Source organism: Berghia stephanieae, chromosome 4 (assembly GCF_034508935.2).
Source record: "Berghia stephanieae isolate SIO BIC M18660-M18661 chromosome 4, UCSD_Bste_1.3, whole genome shotgun sequence".
Classification (NCBI taxonomy): Eukaryota; Metazoa; Mollusca; class Gastropoda; order Nudibranchia; family Aeolidiidae; genus Berghia; species Berghia stephanieae.
The window spans coordinates 64682234-64697187 of NC_088363.1; the positions used below are offsets into that span (position 1 = coordinate 64682234).

Sequence of the window (14954 nt, forward strand, 5' to 3'; positions counted from 1 at the left end):
ATGAATGAAACAAAATTATGTTTTAAATTTTTCGAGGTATTGAACAAAAATGAATATTATTATAACAACTTCGAAAAATAAAAAGCATAATACCAATAAAACACGGAACGTTTCGGGTTCAAGACACCTCCCCCTCTCCCCTTCAGCAATAGGGAAAGTCAATAAAAACATGGATGAATCACATAAAATTTAGACAGACGGCTGATAAATATATTATTGGCTGAAGAAGGGGTTTGAGACCGAAACGTTCAGTGTTTGGTATTTTGTTATATTATTTCTTCGAAGCTGTTATATTCTTTTCTTTTTTTTTTTTTTTCATTACGTTTTACAGTCCACAGCTTCTAACAGCTCAGTATCTCTTTAAAACATCTGAATATGAATGGAACGATTTCTTGTCCAGCAACTGTACAGAGGACAGGCAAATATTTTGTCACTTGAACATGACATTGAGTGTCCACTCATCTCGTGGTTTGAAATATTTTCCGTTTTCTTTTATTACATTTTTCATTATTCTATGCAAAATGAGGGTTGTGCGGGGTGGCGACAATTTTGTTTGTTTATAATTGATTGGGGTATTGTTGGGTAGGGGGGGGGGGGGGTACGGGTTTCATGTTTAATTTCAGTTCCAAATTTCATTTCAATATTTTTCAACACATACATTAGTCAAAACCAGGAATATATAAGTATCGGCAAATAATTGGAGTGATTTTCAATAAAAATGAAATATTGCTTAAGACGGACACATAGGAGAAAGTCTTCTCTCTCTCTCTCTCTCTCTCTCTCTCTCTCTCTCTCTCTCTCTCTCTCTCTCTCTTCTTCTCTCTCTCTCTCTCTTCTCTCTCTCTCTTTCTTTCTTTCTCTCTTCTTCTATCTCATCTCTCTTCTTCTCCCTCTCTCTCCCCTCTCTCTCTCCCCCCTCTTCTCTTCTCTCTCTCTCCCCACCTCTCTCTCTCTCTCTCTCTCTCTCTCTCTCTATATATATATATATATATATATATATATATATTTGTGTGTGGGGGGGGGGGGGTGTTTCTGTGTGTATGTGTGTGTGTGTGTGTGTGTGTGTGTGAATGTGGGTGGGTGTGTTTGTGTGTGTGTCTTTCCTTTCCTTGCACTCACGCACATAAATTGTTCTCTTCTTTTCGTCTTCCCCTCCTTCACTCCTTTCCCCTTCACCCCTTCTCCCTTCCCCCCCCCCCCCCTCCCCTATTTCCACCTTTATAATATGTTTTCATTATATAACGGTTTTCATAATTCTCGTCGTCGGCTGACGAAGGCCAAGGGCTGAAACGTATTTTTAAGTATTGTTTCACATTATGAGCCATTTTTATTCCTTATAACTTCTTTGTTGTTGTTTTAAAATGCATGATACGAGAATCATAAACTTTTTAAGGGGAAGGAATTGGAGGACAGTAAGGGAGACAACAATGTAATAGTTGAATAAAACTTACCCGGTAGTAGATGGCATTAATCTTTACATAATATAATATAACCTGTACATTAATGAAAGGAAAAATGGAATAAAATATCCGTGAAATAATCTTGGAGCTCCTGCTCCATATTCGTTATATAGCATAATTTCATGATCAACAAATTTCTATTTGACTTAAACAGCTGTGGAGAAACAAAACATCACAATTTCTTATTATTTTATTGATGTTTTTTAATTTCCCCTCACCTCTTTGCAAACCTGTATACAATTATAATAACCAAATGTAAGTAATGCCATTTCCGTTATTGACAATGATATTATATTGTGATTGTTGATTTTTTGTTCATGACAACAATGGGCCCATGACGACGTGCATATATTTGCACGACTGGTATCCGAACGCACAATTATGGGCTTGATTTAATAATATTGTTGTCAGTTTGAGTTGAGTAGAAAACGGTAGGGGCTGCCTGAAGCCTGTGATCGTGAAAATACTAATGAAAGAGTGAAAATGGAGAGGCTTCGTAAAAGGAACGATACAGACAATGGACGTTTCTTCAGCACAACAATACACAAATTGACGTGGAAAACAAATAAAATAAATTAGAATTGGAAAATATTTTTGAATTTTATTTTATTTTATTTGTTTTCCACGTTAATGTGTATATTGTTGTGCTGACGAAGGATTTGTGCCCGAAACGTCCATTGTCTGTATCGTTCCTATACGAAGCCTCTCCATCTTCACTCTTTCGTTAGTAGCTTGCGTTGGTTTCAGAGTATTTCTATATTTACAACAATGCGCCCATAAAAAAAAAATTGGGCTAACAGATCTATCGGCAAATAGCTACACATGGGTCGTCTTATTATTTATTAAGCACACATTATAGCACCGATTTTTTTTTCTCTTATCGCTTATAAATCTATTGGGGAGAAGGCTGGGGGAGGGGTTCCAGTACAACCATTTAACAGATATATTAAACCAGGCGTGATAATAATATGAATCGAGGACAAAATGCTCTTCTACTTCAATTTAGGACTCGCGGTTGTATTATTGAAAGTTGTAGTCAATAAAACATCCAAAAGAGACAATTACACAAAGCCGATAGAATTATAGATCGTCGGTTAATAATGGAACACTGAGATACAACGAAAAAAAGGGACTTTAGTCACATGGGAATTGTCGGACAATTGTCAGTTGGAAACCATTGAAAGGCAGGCAGGCGGGCGGCGTAAAATGGAGGCGTAATTTTATCAAGGTGAAGAGGGGGATGAAAGGAAGGGGAGCGCTACAATTTGGCCTTATGAACAGTCAGATTTGTCGCATCAAACCGAGTCGTTAACTGTTTATCGATCTGATCTCCTAGCACGTCTGTCCCCTGCGCTAGAAAGCATGGAACTAAGCGTTGTGTTCTGGGAGAAAATAATAAGCATGTTTCCACTGAAATTGGAACGCTTTGGACAACGTTGTTGTACCCTGACTAAACGACTTTTTATCATTTTTGGTCATAAAAAATATTTATTTTTTATTCGATGAAATACAAATTATCACCGACATGTCACATAATTTTGAACTCGACACATCAAGAAAGTCTCGGGTTAAATTTGTATGACTCATTGGCCGTCAATTTAATTGAATTATAAATGAAGTAAAGTTGTCTGACAAAAATAAGAAAAGGTTGTTGAGGAACTGTATGCCAGAATGTACCAGTCTCCTTGCTAAAAGGACACCAGAATGTACCAATCTCCTTGCTAAATGGACACCAGAATGCAGCAGTCTCCTTGCTAAATGGACACCAGCATGTACCAGTCTCCTTACTAAATGAACACCAGAATGTACTAATCTCCTTGCTTAATGGACACCAGAATGCAGCAGTCTCCTTGCTAAATGGACACCAGCATGTACCAGTCTCCTTACTAAATGAACACCAGAATGCACTAGTTTCCTTGCTAACTAAATGTACACCAGAATGTACCAGTCTCCTTGCTACTTCAAGCATTCCTTTAAACTAAAAGTTTTATCTTTTTTATGACTGATTCAACTCTTCAGGCCTTAATAACATTGCTCTCAAGCATTAGGGAACTCCAGCAAAAAATTATATTAGCGATGGTAAGAGCTGCAATGGCGACACTTTTAGGTGATCTAAGTATGAATAACACCACTTATTTTTATCGCCACGATACACGTTTTGATACGACTCACGTAATGATATCTATTCATCATGCTCCTCCTCCTCCATTGTCTCCAATTTGTTGCTTAGTTTATATTTTTATTTTAAAGTTGTTTTAATTGCCTTTTATTAACGAAATGGAAGAGTTTGGTCTTTTAGTGTTTCTAGACGTCTGATTCTTGAAGTTTTTGTGTTGTTAGATTTTTGATGTATTATGGTTATTGTGTTGAAGTTGTTTTGTTTGTTTTTAAAATTATTTTTTGTTATGTTTTTTTACCACCACCCTCTCCTATTTCATTTTTAATTCTTTCATTTTTCTTTAACCATATTATTCTCAATAGCGTGTGGTCTCGATAAGAGATCGAATGTCTGGTTAATGCTTTCGAGCACCTCTTGTCACTCTTGACATTATCATGAATTGATTCCAGCTTGAGTTATGCAATAGGGCCATATGATGATGAATTAAATAGATTGACATTCAATCGCAGTCATAAACCATTAGCGAGATAACAATTATTCTAAAATTAACGAAATACACCTACTACAGTATTGTAATGAACTGGTTTTACTCTTCTTTTATCTTTTCATTCGTTTCTCAAAATATCTAGAAATACCAATAGTATTTCCCGGGATAGCTAATCTCAATATGCGTCAAAATGCTTCATAATATTATCAATTCCTTTATAGAACCCTATTCCCATTTCGTACAATACTCGCCGCATATTGGACATCTGGTCTGTACCAGCAACATTACAACTATTTGTCGTTGCTTGCTGGCATGAACTAGTTTACACTTCGCGTTAGATGAGGAGAATGTTCGCAGTGTGACCTGAGATTAGCCAACTGGATTGACCGCAATGGAATTGAAGTAAATAAAAAGTAACCATCAGAGAGCGGCAGTATGCTCATCTTGTACTGTTAGCAAAGTCAAGCAATGTGGATCATGGTCAATGACCCGCTGGATGACCAATATTTCAAAATGAAAACAGCTCCGGTGTTTCACTAGGTATACATGTCAAACTTTTTGTTCCATGTTTTTGAAACAAAGTATTTAGAATTATCTGACAACTCTACAACCTTAGCAATGTCGCTGTTTTTTTGCTTGGACTCTTCAACACCACTTTAAGAAATTGTCTTGCAAATATTCCAGGACTCTTCAGTTTTAGAATGTTAAAAACATGGTTAATATGAGTTATTAATACTAGGATGGGATCAAACTCAAATTTCAACGAGGCCACAATAATTCCAAACATTTAGAAATGAACCTTTTGAAGCTCGAACCATCTTGCCACTGATCGTAGTGTTGATACTGAATTCACAATAATATACAGATGGGGTCAATCTCCTTAACTATCATTAACGATCATCGTTCATATCGCAATATCATCACGATCCATATTCTCATAATTGATATTTCACTGATCGTTTAGGGCGGGGCGAAGGCAGCAGAAAACAGTTTCATCCAAATCAATTTGAAACGTTTGAAAGTCACCATGCGTCCACGACTCAGCACGCCTTACTGCCTGTATGCATAATTCATCGGCTATACCGGAATCCAGTCTCCAAATGAGTTTATGATGAAGGAAATGAGCACTTTATTGAGTTGCCACATATTTTTTTAATATAATGAATATTTCTCGACATTTTTTTCTCCTTGACCTTTTTCCATGGGAATCTGCTGATGATATTAAATCAAGGTAGTTACTCACATAATAATAGCCTTATGGTAATAAGCCAAGATTTTTTTATTTCTATTTCAGACTCAAATTAGTTTCGATGGAAAAAGATTGCGTTGGAATTTTTTTATGGTCGCAGATGGAAAACAACGAATGAACTGATTAGAATTTCCCTTCGTGAAGACGCAAAATTGCAATGTTTCATGAGAGATTTATTGATACGTGAAAATGTTCCTTTCAATAAACACGTCATGATTTATGCAAATTTGATTAATTTGAATCACTGCGAGTTCAACAATGTGTTTTTTCCCGAGCGTCAGTGTTTTTCTTCAAAACATTGAATTGTGTGGGAGAATATTTCTCCAATACAAATTATTTGCCTTTTCATATTTTTATTTGAGCGAACGGCACAAGTAATACAATTCCATAGTTGTGGTGGTCTGTCGTCTCGTAACTAATGTAACTGACTGGCATGGCCTATCTGTCTCAAGTTCAGAACCTCGTTTTGTAAAGATATGTATCCTCTCGGAAATTACATTTTTGACAATTTTTCTCTTTTTTTTTCGTATTCTTCCATCGAATCTGCATTTCAGTTCCCATTGTATAAAGAAATTCATTGGCATTGATTTTCAAAATTCATCCTTTTAGATTCAGACTGCCATTGAGACGAGCTTGGAGAGCATTTGACGTATTGGATTGTAATACTCTTATTCTATAATGAAAACACAACGGGTTTCAACACAGATAACATGCTTGGAGTTACAGTTTCACGAACATACCAAAAGTCAGCTAAAACAAAATATCTACGCCCAAAACAAATGAATTAAATAATGAATTATTTTATTTATTTGTAGGAAAAAAAAGGAGTACCTACCAGCAATTGAATGCCGTGAAAAAAATTATGCTGGTTATGTAATTTGTAATATATTGATTTAAAAAATTGAGCTTTTATATGGGGCAATATCCATTAAATGTGCTCAAAGCGCTTTACAAGGGGTCCCTGGCCAACAGCACATTTAACATTTAGGACGGGACATGACGCCTGTTAGGCGATGTTACATTTTTTTTTCGGACAGAGACAACGCTGTTAACGGCCAGGTTCTCATTTTACACTTGAGTGCGGTGAGAGAATGTGAGTAAAGAGCCTTCTCCAAGGACTGAACTATGCGCCGAGCTTCATTCATCGATTCCTTTGGCCTATCAGACGAATGGTGTGTAGAGTTGTAAAAACTGTTGAAAACTTATAAGATTTTAAAAAATCTAGTAGAGGGAGTTCTTGTTCTTTAAGAACTAAACTGCCATACTCTGGAAAGACAAGTATTTAAACATTTGGTCAGAAAACTCGTCCTTCAAATATCAATCGATTTAAATGACTCTCGTCGGGAAAAAAAAAAAACAACTCTTAAACCTGAGACACAAGACCTATGTTTTTCCAGTGCACGGCAGTTAGCTGGTTGGATCAGAGCTGGAAATTTATCATTATTATTGTTATTATTGTTATTTTATTATTATTATTATTATTATTATTATTATTATTATTATTATTATTATTATTATTATTATTATTATTATTATTATTATTATTATTGTCATCATATTCATCATTATCATCATCATCATCATCATCATCATCATCATCATCATCATCATCATCATCATCATCTTCATAACCATTATTATTGTTATTATTATTATTATTATCATCATCATCATCATCATCATCATCATCATCATCATCATCATCATCATCGTTACTCAATGCTCCATCAACTCTTGTTAATTTTGATATCTAACTATATTATTTGTTGAGTTGTTTTGGGTTGTTGTTTTTTTTCTTCTGAACATCGATTCACTGTTTCTGTGGAGTAAAATGAAATCTACATACTATGATAATCTACAATGATAACCGCTTGACTGAGAACCAAATTCCCTAAAGATTAAAGTTGTATATTTTTCACTACTTTACCCATCAGTTATAGTTTAATTACGTCGTATATAACCTAATCCCTTTGGTCTGGAAATGTGTCTAAATTTGATAAACACATTCAATTGTTTTGGACCTTTGGGACAAAGAATCGAAAGCTTGTCTGTCGGAAATTTTTCACCGTGTTTTATTCCCTGGAGTACAATTGTCTCACTATTTTCACAAAGATGCTCAGCGATAACGGATGAGGCTAGACTGTATAATCGAATTATCATTTCTGAATAAGATTATATTATTTTTGGATTAAATAAAACAGGAAGTGAAGAAGCTGGAAAACAGGGCATTGTTTAAGAGACAAGGGAGTGTCTTCAACGGATAAAACATTTTTTAGATCAAAACATTTTAGACTCCAAATATCGATGATTTAAGATACATTGCAAATAATATTGTCCTTTACAGTCTCCGTTTCAATCTCTCTCTCTCTCTCTCTCTCTCTCTCTATATATATATATATATATATATATATATATATATATATATATATATATATATATATATATACATATATATAAATATATATATATATATATATATATTGTGTGTGTGTGTGTGTGTGTGTGTGTGAGTGTGTTTTGTTAGATTTAATTGGTCTTTTTACATCGTTTTGAAGTCCAAATATTTAGGCCAAACAAACGCTTAAAAACACTGAACCCTGAAAACACAATTGTTATGTGGCAATGTCCACTTGGTCAGTTGGATACCCGTGAAGTCCACAATGATACCTGCGTTGAACAACGCCACTACCACGTTATCTCATTCATCTGTAGTGTTTCATAGTGTTTTATTGATAAAGGGGAAACCCGAAACGTTCATTTTATCTGTTTTCATAATTAACTTGAAGCTTACATTCAATTTCGCATTGTTGTTTATTTCTACGAGCTTCGAGCAGCAACATTTACATTTATCAGCCACAGTGAAAGCACAGTATACATTGTTTTACCATAAAGGAAATGTCAAGTTACATTCATTGTTAAATGTGGTTGGAAATTAACCAGTTTAACTGCTGTGCTTTGGAAAGACTCGTATTTAGAAATTTGGTCAGAAAACTCGTCCTTCAAATATCGATCGACTTAAATAACACTCGTCTTGATTAAAACTCTCAAACCTGGGGCCTCGCGAGGTATTCCATCAAGTCCCAGGTTTGAGAGTTTTTACCAAGATGAGTGTCTTTTAAATCGATCGATATTTAAAGGAAGAGTTTTCTGGCCAAATTTTAAATACGTGTCTTTCCAGAGTACGGTAGTTGAATAGTTACATGTCATATGGTCTCTTTAGACAGACAGGCTGTTATAATTATGTAAACGGTTGTCAAATAGTCACCGAAAAGTTTTGCATTGGTGATTTCATTCTCTCTGACATGAAATATTCATTTCAGTCTCTGGTGTAACAAAACACGAGGACAGTTCGTGACGGTCGGGCCTTTTTCATGAATTTTTAGTGATGCAAATTATCCTGTTTCTTCTTGGTCAAATTAGACTTGATGAAGAGATCGAGCATGCGTAATAAAGACGTTAAAGTAAATTGATGTAAACGAATCCTTATAATGATTTTCTTTTCATTCATCTCCTCCCACCTTCTTCTCCTCCGCGCCCCTTACCCATAGCCAGTTTCCTTCTCCCCATCATCCGCTTTCTCCTCTTTGCTCCCTCTCCTCCTCCGCATCTTCTTCTTCTTCTTTTTTTTCTTCTTCTTCTTCTTCTTTAAATCCTCATCCTCTCAATATACCCCTCCTGATCCCCATCCTCCAATTTTCATCCTTCTCTTCGTCTTTTCCTATGTTGCTTTCTTTTTCTGATTTTGCCTCCTTTTCCCGACTATTCCGGTCATTCTACCCTCCCCCCCCCCTCCCCCTCCCAACTTCCAACCCTTCTCTCCCTCCCTCTCTCTCCCTCTCTCTCTCTCTCTCTCTCTCTCCCCTCTCTCTCTCTCTCTCCCTCTCTCTCTCTCTCCCTCTCTCTCTCCCTCTCCCTCTCTCTCCCTCTCCCCTCTCTCTCTCTCTCTCTCTCTCTCTCTCTCCCTTTCTCTCTCTATCTATCTATCTATCTATCTATCTATCTATCTATCTATCTATCTATCTATCTATCTATCTATCTATTTATTTATTTCTATTTCTATTTGTACAACAAGTAGTCATTCCTTTTTCATTTTCTTAAAATACATATTTGCTTCCCGCATTCGGGAACAGCATTATATTCTAGATATACGGCATCTAAAATGATGAATAATTAATTATTACATTCAGTTGAACCATAGCATAAAGACCTTAAGATATGATAATCTTGCAATTGCAATATTTCCGTACACTTTGAAGCATCAGCTTTTTAACGTTTGAATAGATGGGGGTTATATTTTGATTTATTTTACTGTATCTGTAGCATAGTCTTCATCATCATCATCATCATCATCATCATCATCATCACATCATCATCATCATCATCAACATCATCATCATCGTCATCATCATCATTATCATTATCATCATCACCATCACCATAATCGTCATTTTTTGTTTTTGAAACAATTATTCTGCCCTCATAATCATTGTTCTCATCAACATTAAAAGGGTACTCTAATCAAATTTCTCATCAACTTTTTTTTTCAATCCCAATCTATTTCCAATTTTAATTGTTTGTAAAAGATCTTTCTCGTCATCATTTTTCCAATTCCAAGCTTTTTCAAATTATAATTGTTTTTAAAAGATTCATTCCAATATTTGATCTCTTTAAAAAGCATCGTATGGCTGACGGTAATGATAGCCAAGTTTTAATGCTCAGACCGACTATTCCCAGTCGAGGGCAATGTAATGAGTTTTCCCTCTACGGTTAACAATATCCGGCCGCGAGTTAAGTTATCTGGTGCGGGTTAGAAATACAGACCTCGGTTTTCAATTGACGGAGATTAACGACGTCCCGAAATGCCAACGTAAAAATCCTTACCAATTGTTTCTAAGTGATACTAAGCTGATAAAAGCTGTGGACTGTAAAAAGTAAAAAACAAAAATTAATATAGCAGGTTAAAAAAAAGAACAAAATACCAAACACGGAACGTTTCGGACTCACTACCGTTCTTAAGCCAACAGCAAAAATTAAAATTGAGCTTAAATTGAGCTTTTATATAGCGCAATATCCACTAAATGTGCTCAAAGTACTTTGAAAAGGGTCCGTGACAAACAGCAACACGTAACAAGTAGAACGAGACATAAAGCCTGTTAGGCGATATTGCATTTTTTTTTCGGACAGAGACAACGCTGTTAACGGCCAGGTACTCATTTTACACCTGAGTACGGTGAGAGAAAATGTGAGTAAAGAGCCTTTTCCAAGGATTACTCAACTATGCGCCTAGCGAGGCTCGAACCCAGGACCTTCCGATCCGAAAGCGAGTGTCATACCACAAGACCACATAGCCGCACATAAATACATTATTAAAAACAACCAGATCGATATTTGGTCGACAATTTATCTTTCGTCAGTCTGGTATTTTATTAATGTATTTACATTTTCGTTGTTTTTTGGTGTTGGCTAAAGTAAGGTTTTGATCCCGAAATGTTACGTATTTGGTATTTTATGCGGCTATGTGGTCTAGTGGTATGACACTCGCTTTCGGATCCTAGGTCCTGGGTTCGAGCCTCGCTCGGCGCATAGTTGAGTCCTTGGAAAAGGCTCTTTACTCACATTCTCTCACCGTACTCAGGTGTAAAATGAGTACCTGGCCGTTAACAGCCAAGTCTCTGTCCGAAAAAATTGTAATATCGCCTAATAGGCGTCATGTCCAGTCCTAAATGTTAAGTGTTGCTGTTGGCCAGGGACCCTTTGTAAAGCGCTTTGAGCACGGTTAGTGGATGTTGAGCTAGATAAAAGCTTTTTTTTTTTGTTGTTGTTGTTCTTTATTGAACCTGTTATATTCATTGTTGTTAATTACTTTTCCCAATTGTTTCTGTGCATTATGGTTACTGGGGCTTTGCTACCGTTTGTGTCATTTTAAGAAGTCTAGGCTGACAACGCTAATGAAATTTAAAATAGCTTCCTTTTTCTGCCACGGTATTGATTTTATTTTTCTAATTTCGAGAGTCCGCTGCTGTTTTCTCCGCATCGACCAAATGCAAATATTAAATTGATAAAGACCGCGCGCCTGCCTCTTGTGTCAAAGCAGTAATTTTAGGAGTAAATAGTAGAATTAGGCCTATAATATTGTCCTCTCACATCATCTTGAAGATGTATTTATAATAACCTCATCTATAAATTATTTATAGGTTTGGTTGGGGAGAAGATATTGGATGTGATCTGGAAAGACAAAGTAAGTCTAAAGCACGATACAAAATAAACTGGGAATAAAGCTGACTGGTTAATAGCAGTGAAAGATTCCGTACATGTTTGATGGTGGAGAATAGCATGCGGAAATGATTTTGGGGATGCAGAGTAATAGGGTTCAAAAGTCGTTTGTAATGACGCATAGTGACACAGTAACTCGTTCTAATCTATCGGAACAATGGCGGACGCCCTTATCAGGGGCGGTTTCTGGTTGTTTATTTAAGGCGGCATGGATCGAAAACATTCTCTCACTGTACTCATGTGTAAAATGAGTAGGTACTTGACCAGAAGCAGTGTTGACTGTGTTGGAGGAAAATGTTATATCGCCCAACAGGCATCATGTCTCGTCTGCATGTTGCTTTTGGCTTAGGAGCCCTTTTTAAGTGTCTTGAGCTCACTCAGCGGAAATTGCGCAATATCAATGTTCTAGTGGGTTTATTTTTTAGAATGTGTGTATATTGTGTGTAAAAATAAAATGGGAAGGGGAGGGGGGGGGCATGTGTGGTTTGAATTTTAAAGAGATGTACTCACGTAACACTGGCATTTACGATGGGCATATATTATGTAAAAGAGGTCTATTTGTCGATTTTCCTCTAGATCATTGAAGTCTATGGATCCTTTCATTGTTGTTTTGGTATGGATTGCGATACACGTCTGTGCATTGAGATTTGTGAATATCATTTTTTTAAAAAGAACAACACGACAACAGCAATTCGACTGCCATATAAAATTTCTTTCTTCGAATATCAACTGTGATAACAGTCATTAATAGAAGGAATAGAAAATCCAACCTCAATGCACTACTTATCTACTCCAACGACAATAACATAACTATAAGTTGAACTGCTGTGTGTGTGTGTGTGTGTGTGTGTGTGTGTGTGTGTCGGGTTAATGGACTGGGATTCTTATTTATAGCATCGTGGGGCTCTACTCGGTGAATGATATGTGTAATATTCTTATTGATGATTAACATCCATTTGAGCAAAACGAATAGCATAAGATCTATATTTATTGTAATTTTCTTCATCCGTATGGTTTGATTACAACAAATCTGTTCTTTCAATGATAAAACTGATATGGTTTTGACTTCTCCCAAGTAAGGCCTCAAGGTGTGCAAAACTAAATTTGCCGGCCTGACCTAGTTATTTTAGCAGTAAAGAGTATCAGTTGTTTGTGGTGGGAAGTGGATAGCCGTGGTTTGAAAACAGAAGAAAACAAATCTTTTATATAAAATACTAAGGCGGCCTGTTGACTTTTTGGCTCATGGTAGTCCCCATCCCCCACCCTCAGCTCATTGTCGCACGTCATCTCGCCTCGCGTGGGACAACAAGAAAAAGAGAGCCGTCTGTGATGACGCACAACCTTTGTTACAGGTAGGTACCAATCATGGCTAGAAAGGCAGGAGAGATGCGCGAGTGTTAACGAAAATCAACATTGGCAAAAATTGAGACAAAAAGGAGTATCTGCTAAATTTGAAAATTATAGGGCGGCACAAAACAACTTTGCTCAACAGACCGACCGCCAGTGGCCCTTATGACATACTTCTGCGACGAGCATAAAAGTGTATCCAGAGGAGAAAAATATTATAAACCTGATCATGTTTTGACTTTTATACATTCTGGTCACATGACATGTGGAAAAGTTCTAGCCAGCATGAAGAATAAAGAGTACGGATTTTCTTTGTTTAGAACCAAGCTGCTGGTTGCTGGGCAGACGTGACGTCAGACTAATGAATCCTATTAGGGTAATAATACGTTTCGTGATTGAAAGGCGGTCTCAGAATGGTGCATGAGATCTTACTGGTTATCATTGTGGTGTCGTCTTAATCCTCAGATGATGATGCTTTTGGGTCACCAAAGTTGATGTGTAATAATATTTGATCATTACAATTGGAAAACATTCATATTATTCATTGTATTGTTTCCATCTGCTTTATTTCCAGGTATTCACGGAAGCCCCAAACACGTGACAGAGTACCGACCAATCACAACGATGCCTTCAAATAGCATGCTACGTCATCAATCAAACAAAAACGAATATAAAACAATGCCTTCCCTTACCAGTTTCAAAGGACCTGATTCCAATCTTTATCCTGTGCCACACCCACTACGGTGCGAAACTTCATTGAGTTCATCAAATAGTAACACCCTCCCATACGCCTCGGAAAGATTAAACCACCCATCATCTTCGAGGCACAATTCCCAGGGATACACTAGTTTAGCACAAGTCTCATCAAAACCAACCGGGAGCACAGGCCGGCACGTGACTTTCTCAAACCGGAAAGGAAGTGCTGGTGGACTGTTCAATGGAGGTCCTACCTCTGAAATAATTTTGTCGGACCCCGGCATCCGTCGCTCCCCAGTGCCACCCCCTAGCTACGACAGTCTAGAAAAGGAGTTGAATAATCTTTACGTCAGCATGCCGAGAAGCGTTGATGATGACGATGGAAACACAACGACTTCCGGTAGCTACACAATTGACTCGGATAACCTTAACGAGTCCATCATATCAGCGTAGAGACAATTCATAATGACGAAATTGGACATATTATAAAACGATTATACAGTGTATATTATTACTATACCAAAAAGAAAAAAAGAAGCATTGCATTTTATTCTTGAAAAATGGATATTACAGACCTGAATTTCATATGGATCTATTTCTCCATCGTTCATTACCTTTGAATAGTGTCATCAACATAATATGCTCTTTTCGATATCAATGGCGGTATATTTGTGCACAGTAACGGCTGTGCAAATATCGTTTTGTTTGCTTGCTTTTTGGTTGTTTTGTTTTGTTTTGTCCGTTTGTTTTACTTTTTATATCTTAACTTGCTTTTACAGGCGGAGTTCGACTTCACTCTACCATGTCACAACATCTCATTGTTTTCACCAATACAGCAGGAACAGCAAAGCGACTCGGGCTTCATGTCATGAAAAAGTGGACCAAAGCGCCATTTGACATTCTAAGCCTGTGGCATGGCAATACTATCTGGAATGTGATTTTACTACCACAGATTGTGGTCCAAACAAATAACGCCTGAAGGGTTCACAGTCTTGAGTTAAAAAAAAACAACAATAGATAATGATGATATCAAGGTACTCTATAGTTTTGATGTCGCCCAGCTTGGATTTATTTTAAAACAGATATAAATATATCCGATAACCTTGAGACGAACACATAACAATGTTTCTTCGAACCCTATGGAAAATACAGTTTTTCTTTTCATTGAATGAATGTTCATGAAGTGGAATCTACAACCGTCAATGAAATGCAATTGCTATTATTTGTTACGCGTTTATTTTTGTATCGCATTATTTTTAATTTTTTTTACGTCCATATACAAATGTTAGTTATCATACGTATTGTTCTTCATATTATTACTTT

The 14954-nt window shown here is 36.6% G+C and overlaps 1 protein-coding gene across 13 annotated transcripts in view; it reads left to right on the top strand.

Annotated features, from left to right (window-relative positions):
* The window catches only part of LOC144971022 (protocadherin gamma-A11-like), a 249409-nt gene extending 234770 nt beyond the window's left edge, over positions 1 to 14639 (top strand). For 9 of the 13 annotated variants that reach the window (XM_078911317.1, XM_078911315.1, XM_078911314.1 and 6 more), the window contains one exon: positions 13510 to 14639. In XM_078911317.1, coding sequence (XP_078767443.1) covers positions 13510 to 14084 — 575 coding nt within the window. In that variant the 3' untranslated portion in view covers positions 14085 to 14639. The remainder of the gene's footprint in view (positions 1 to 13509) is intronic. The other 4 variants (XM_078911324.1, XM_078911325.1, XM_078911323.1 and 1 more) reach the window with 1 other exon arrangement.
* Positions 14640 to 14954: the final 315 nt, after the last annotated feature.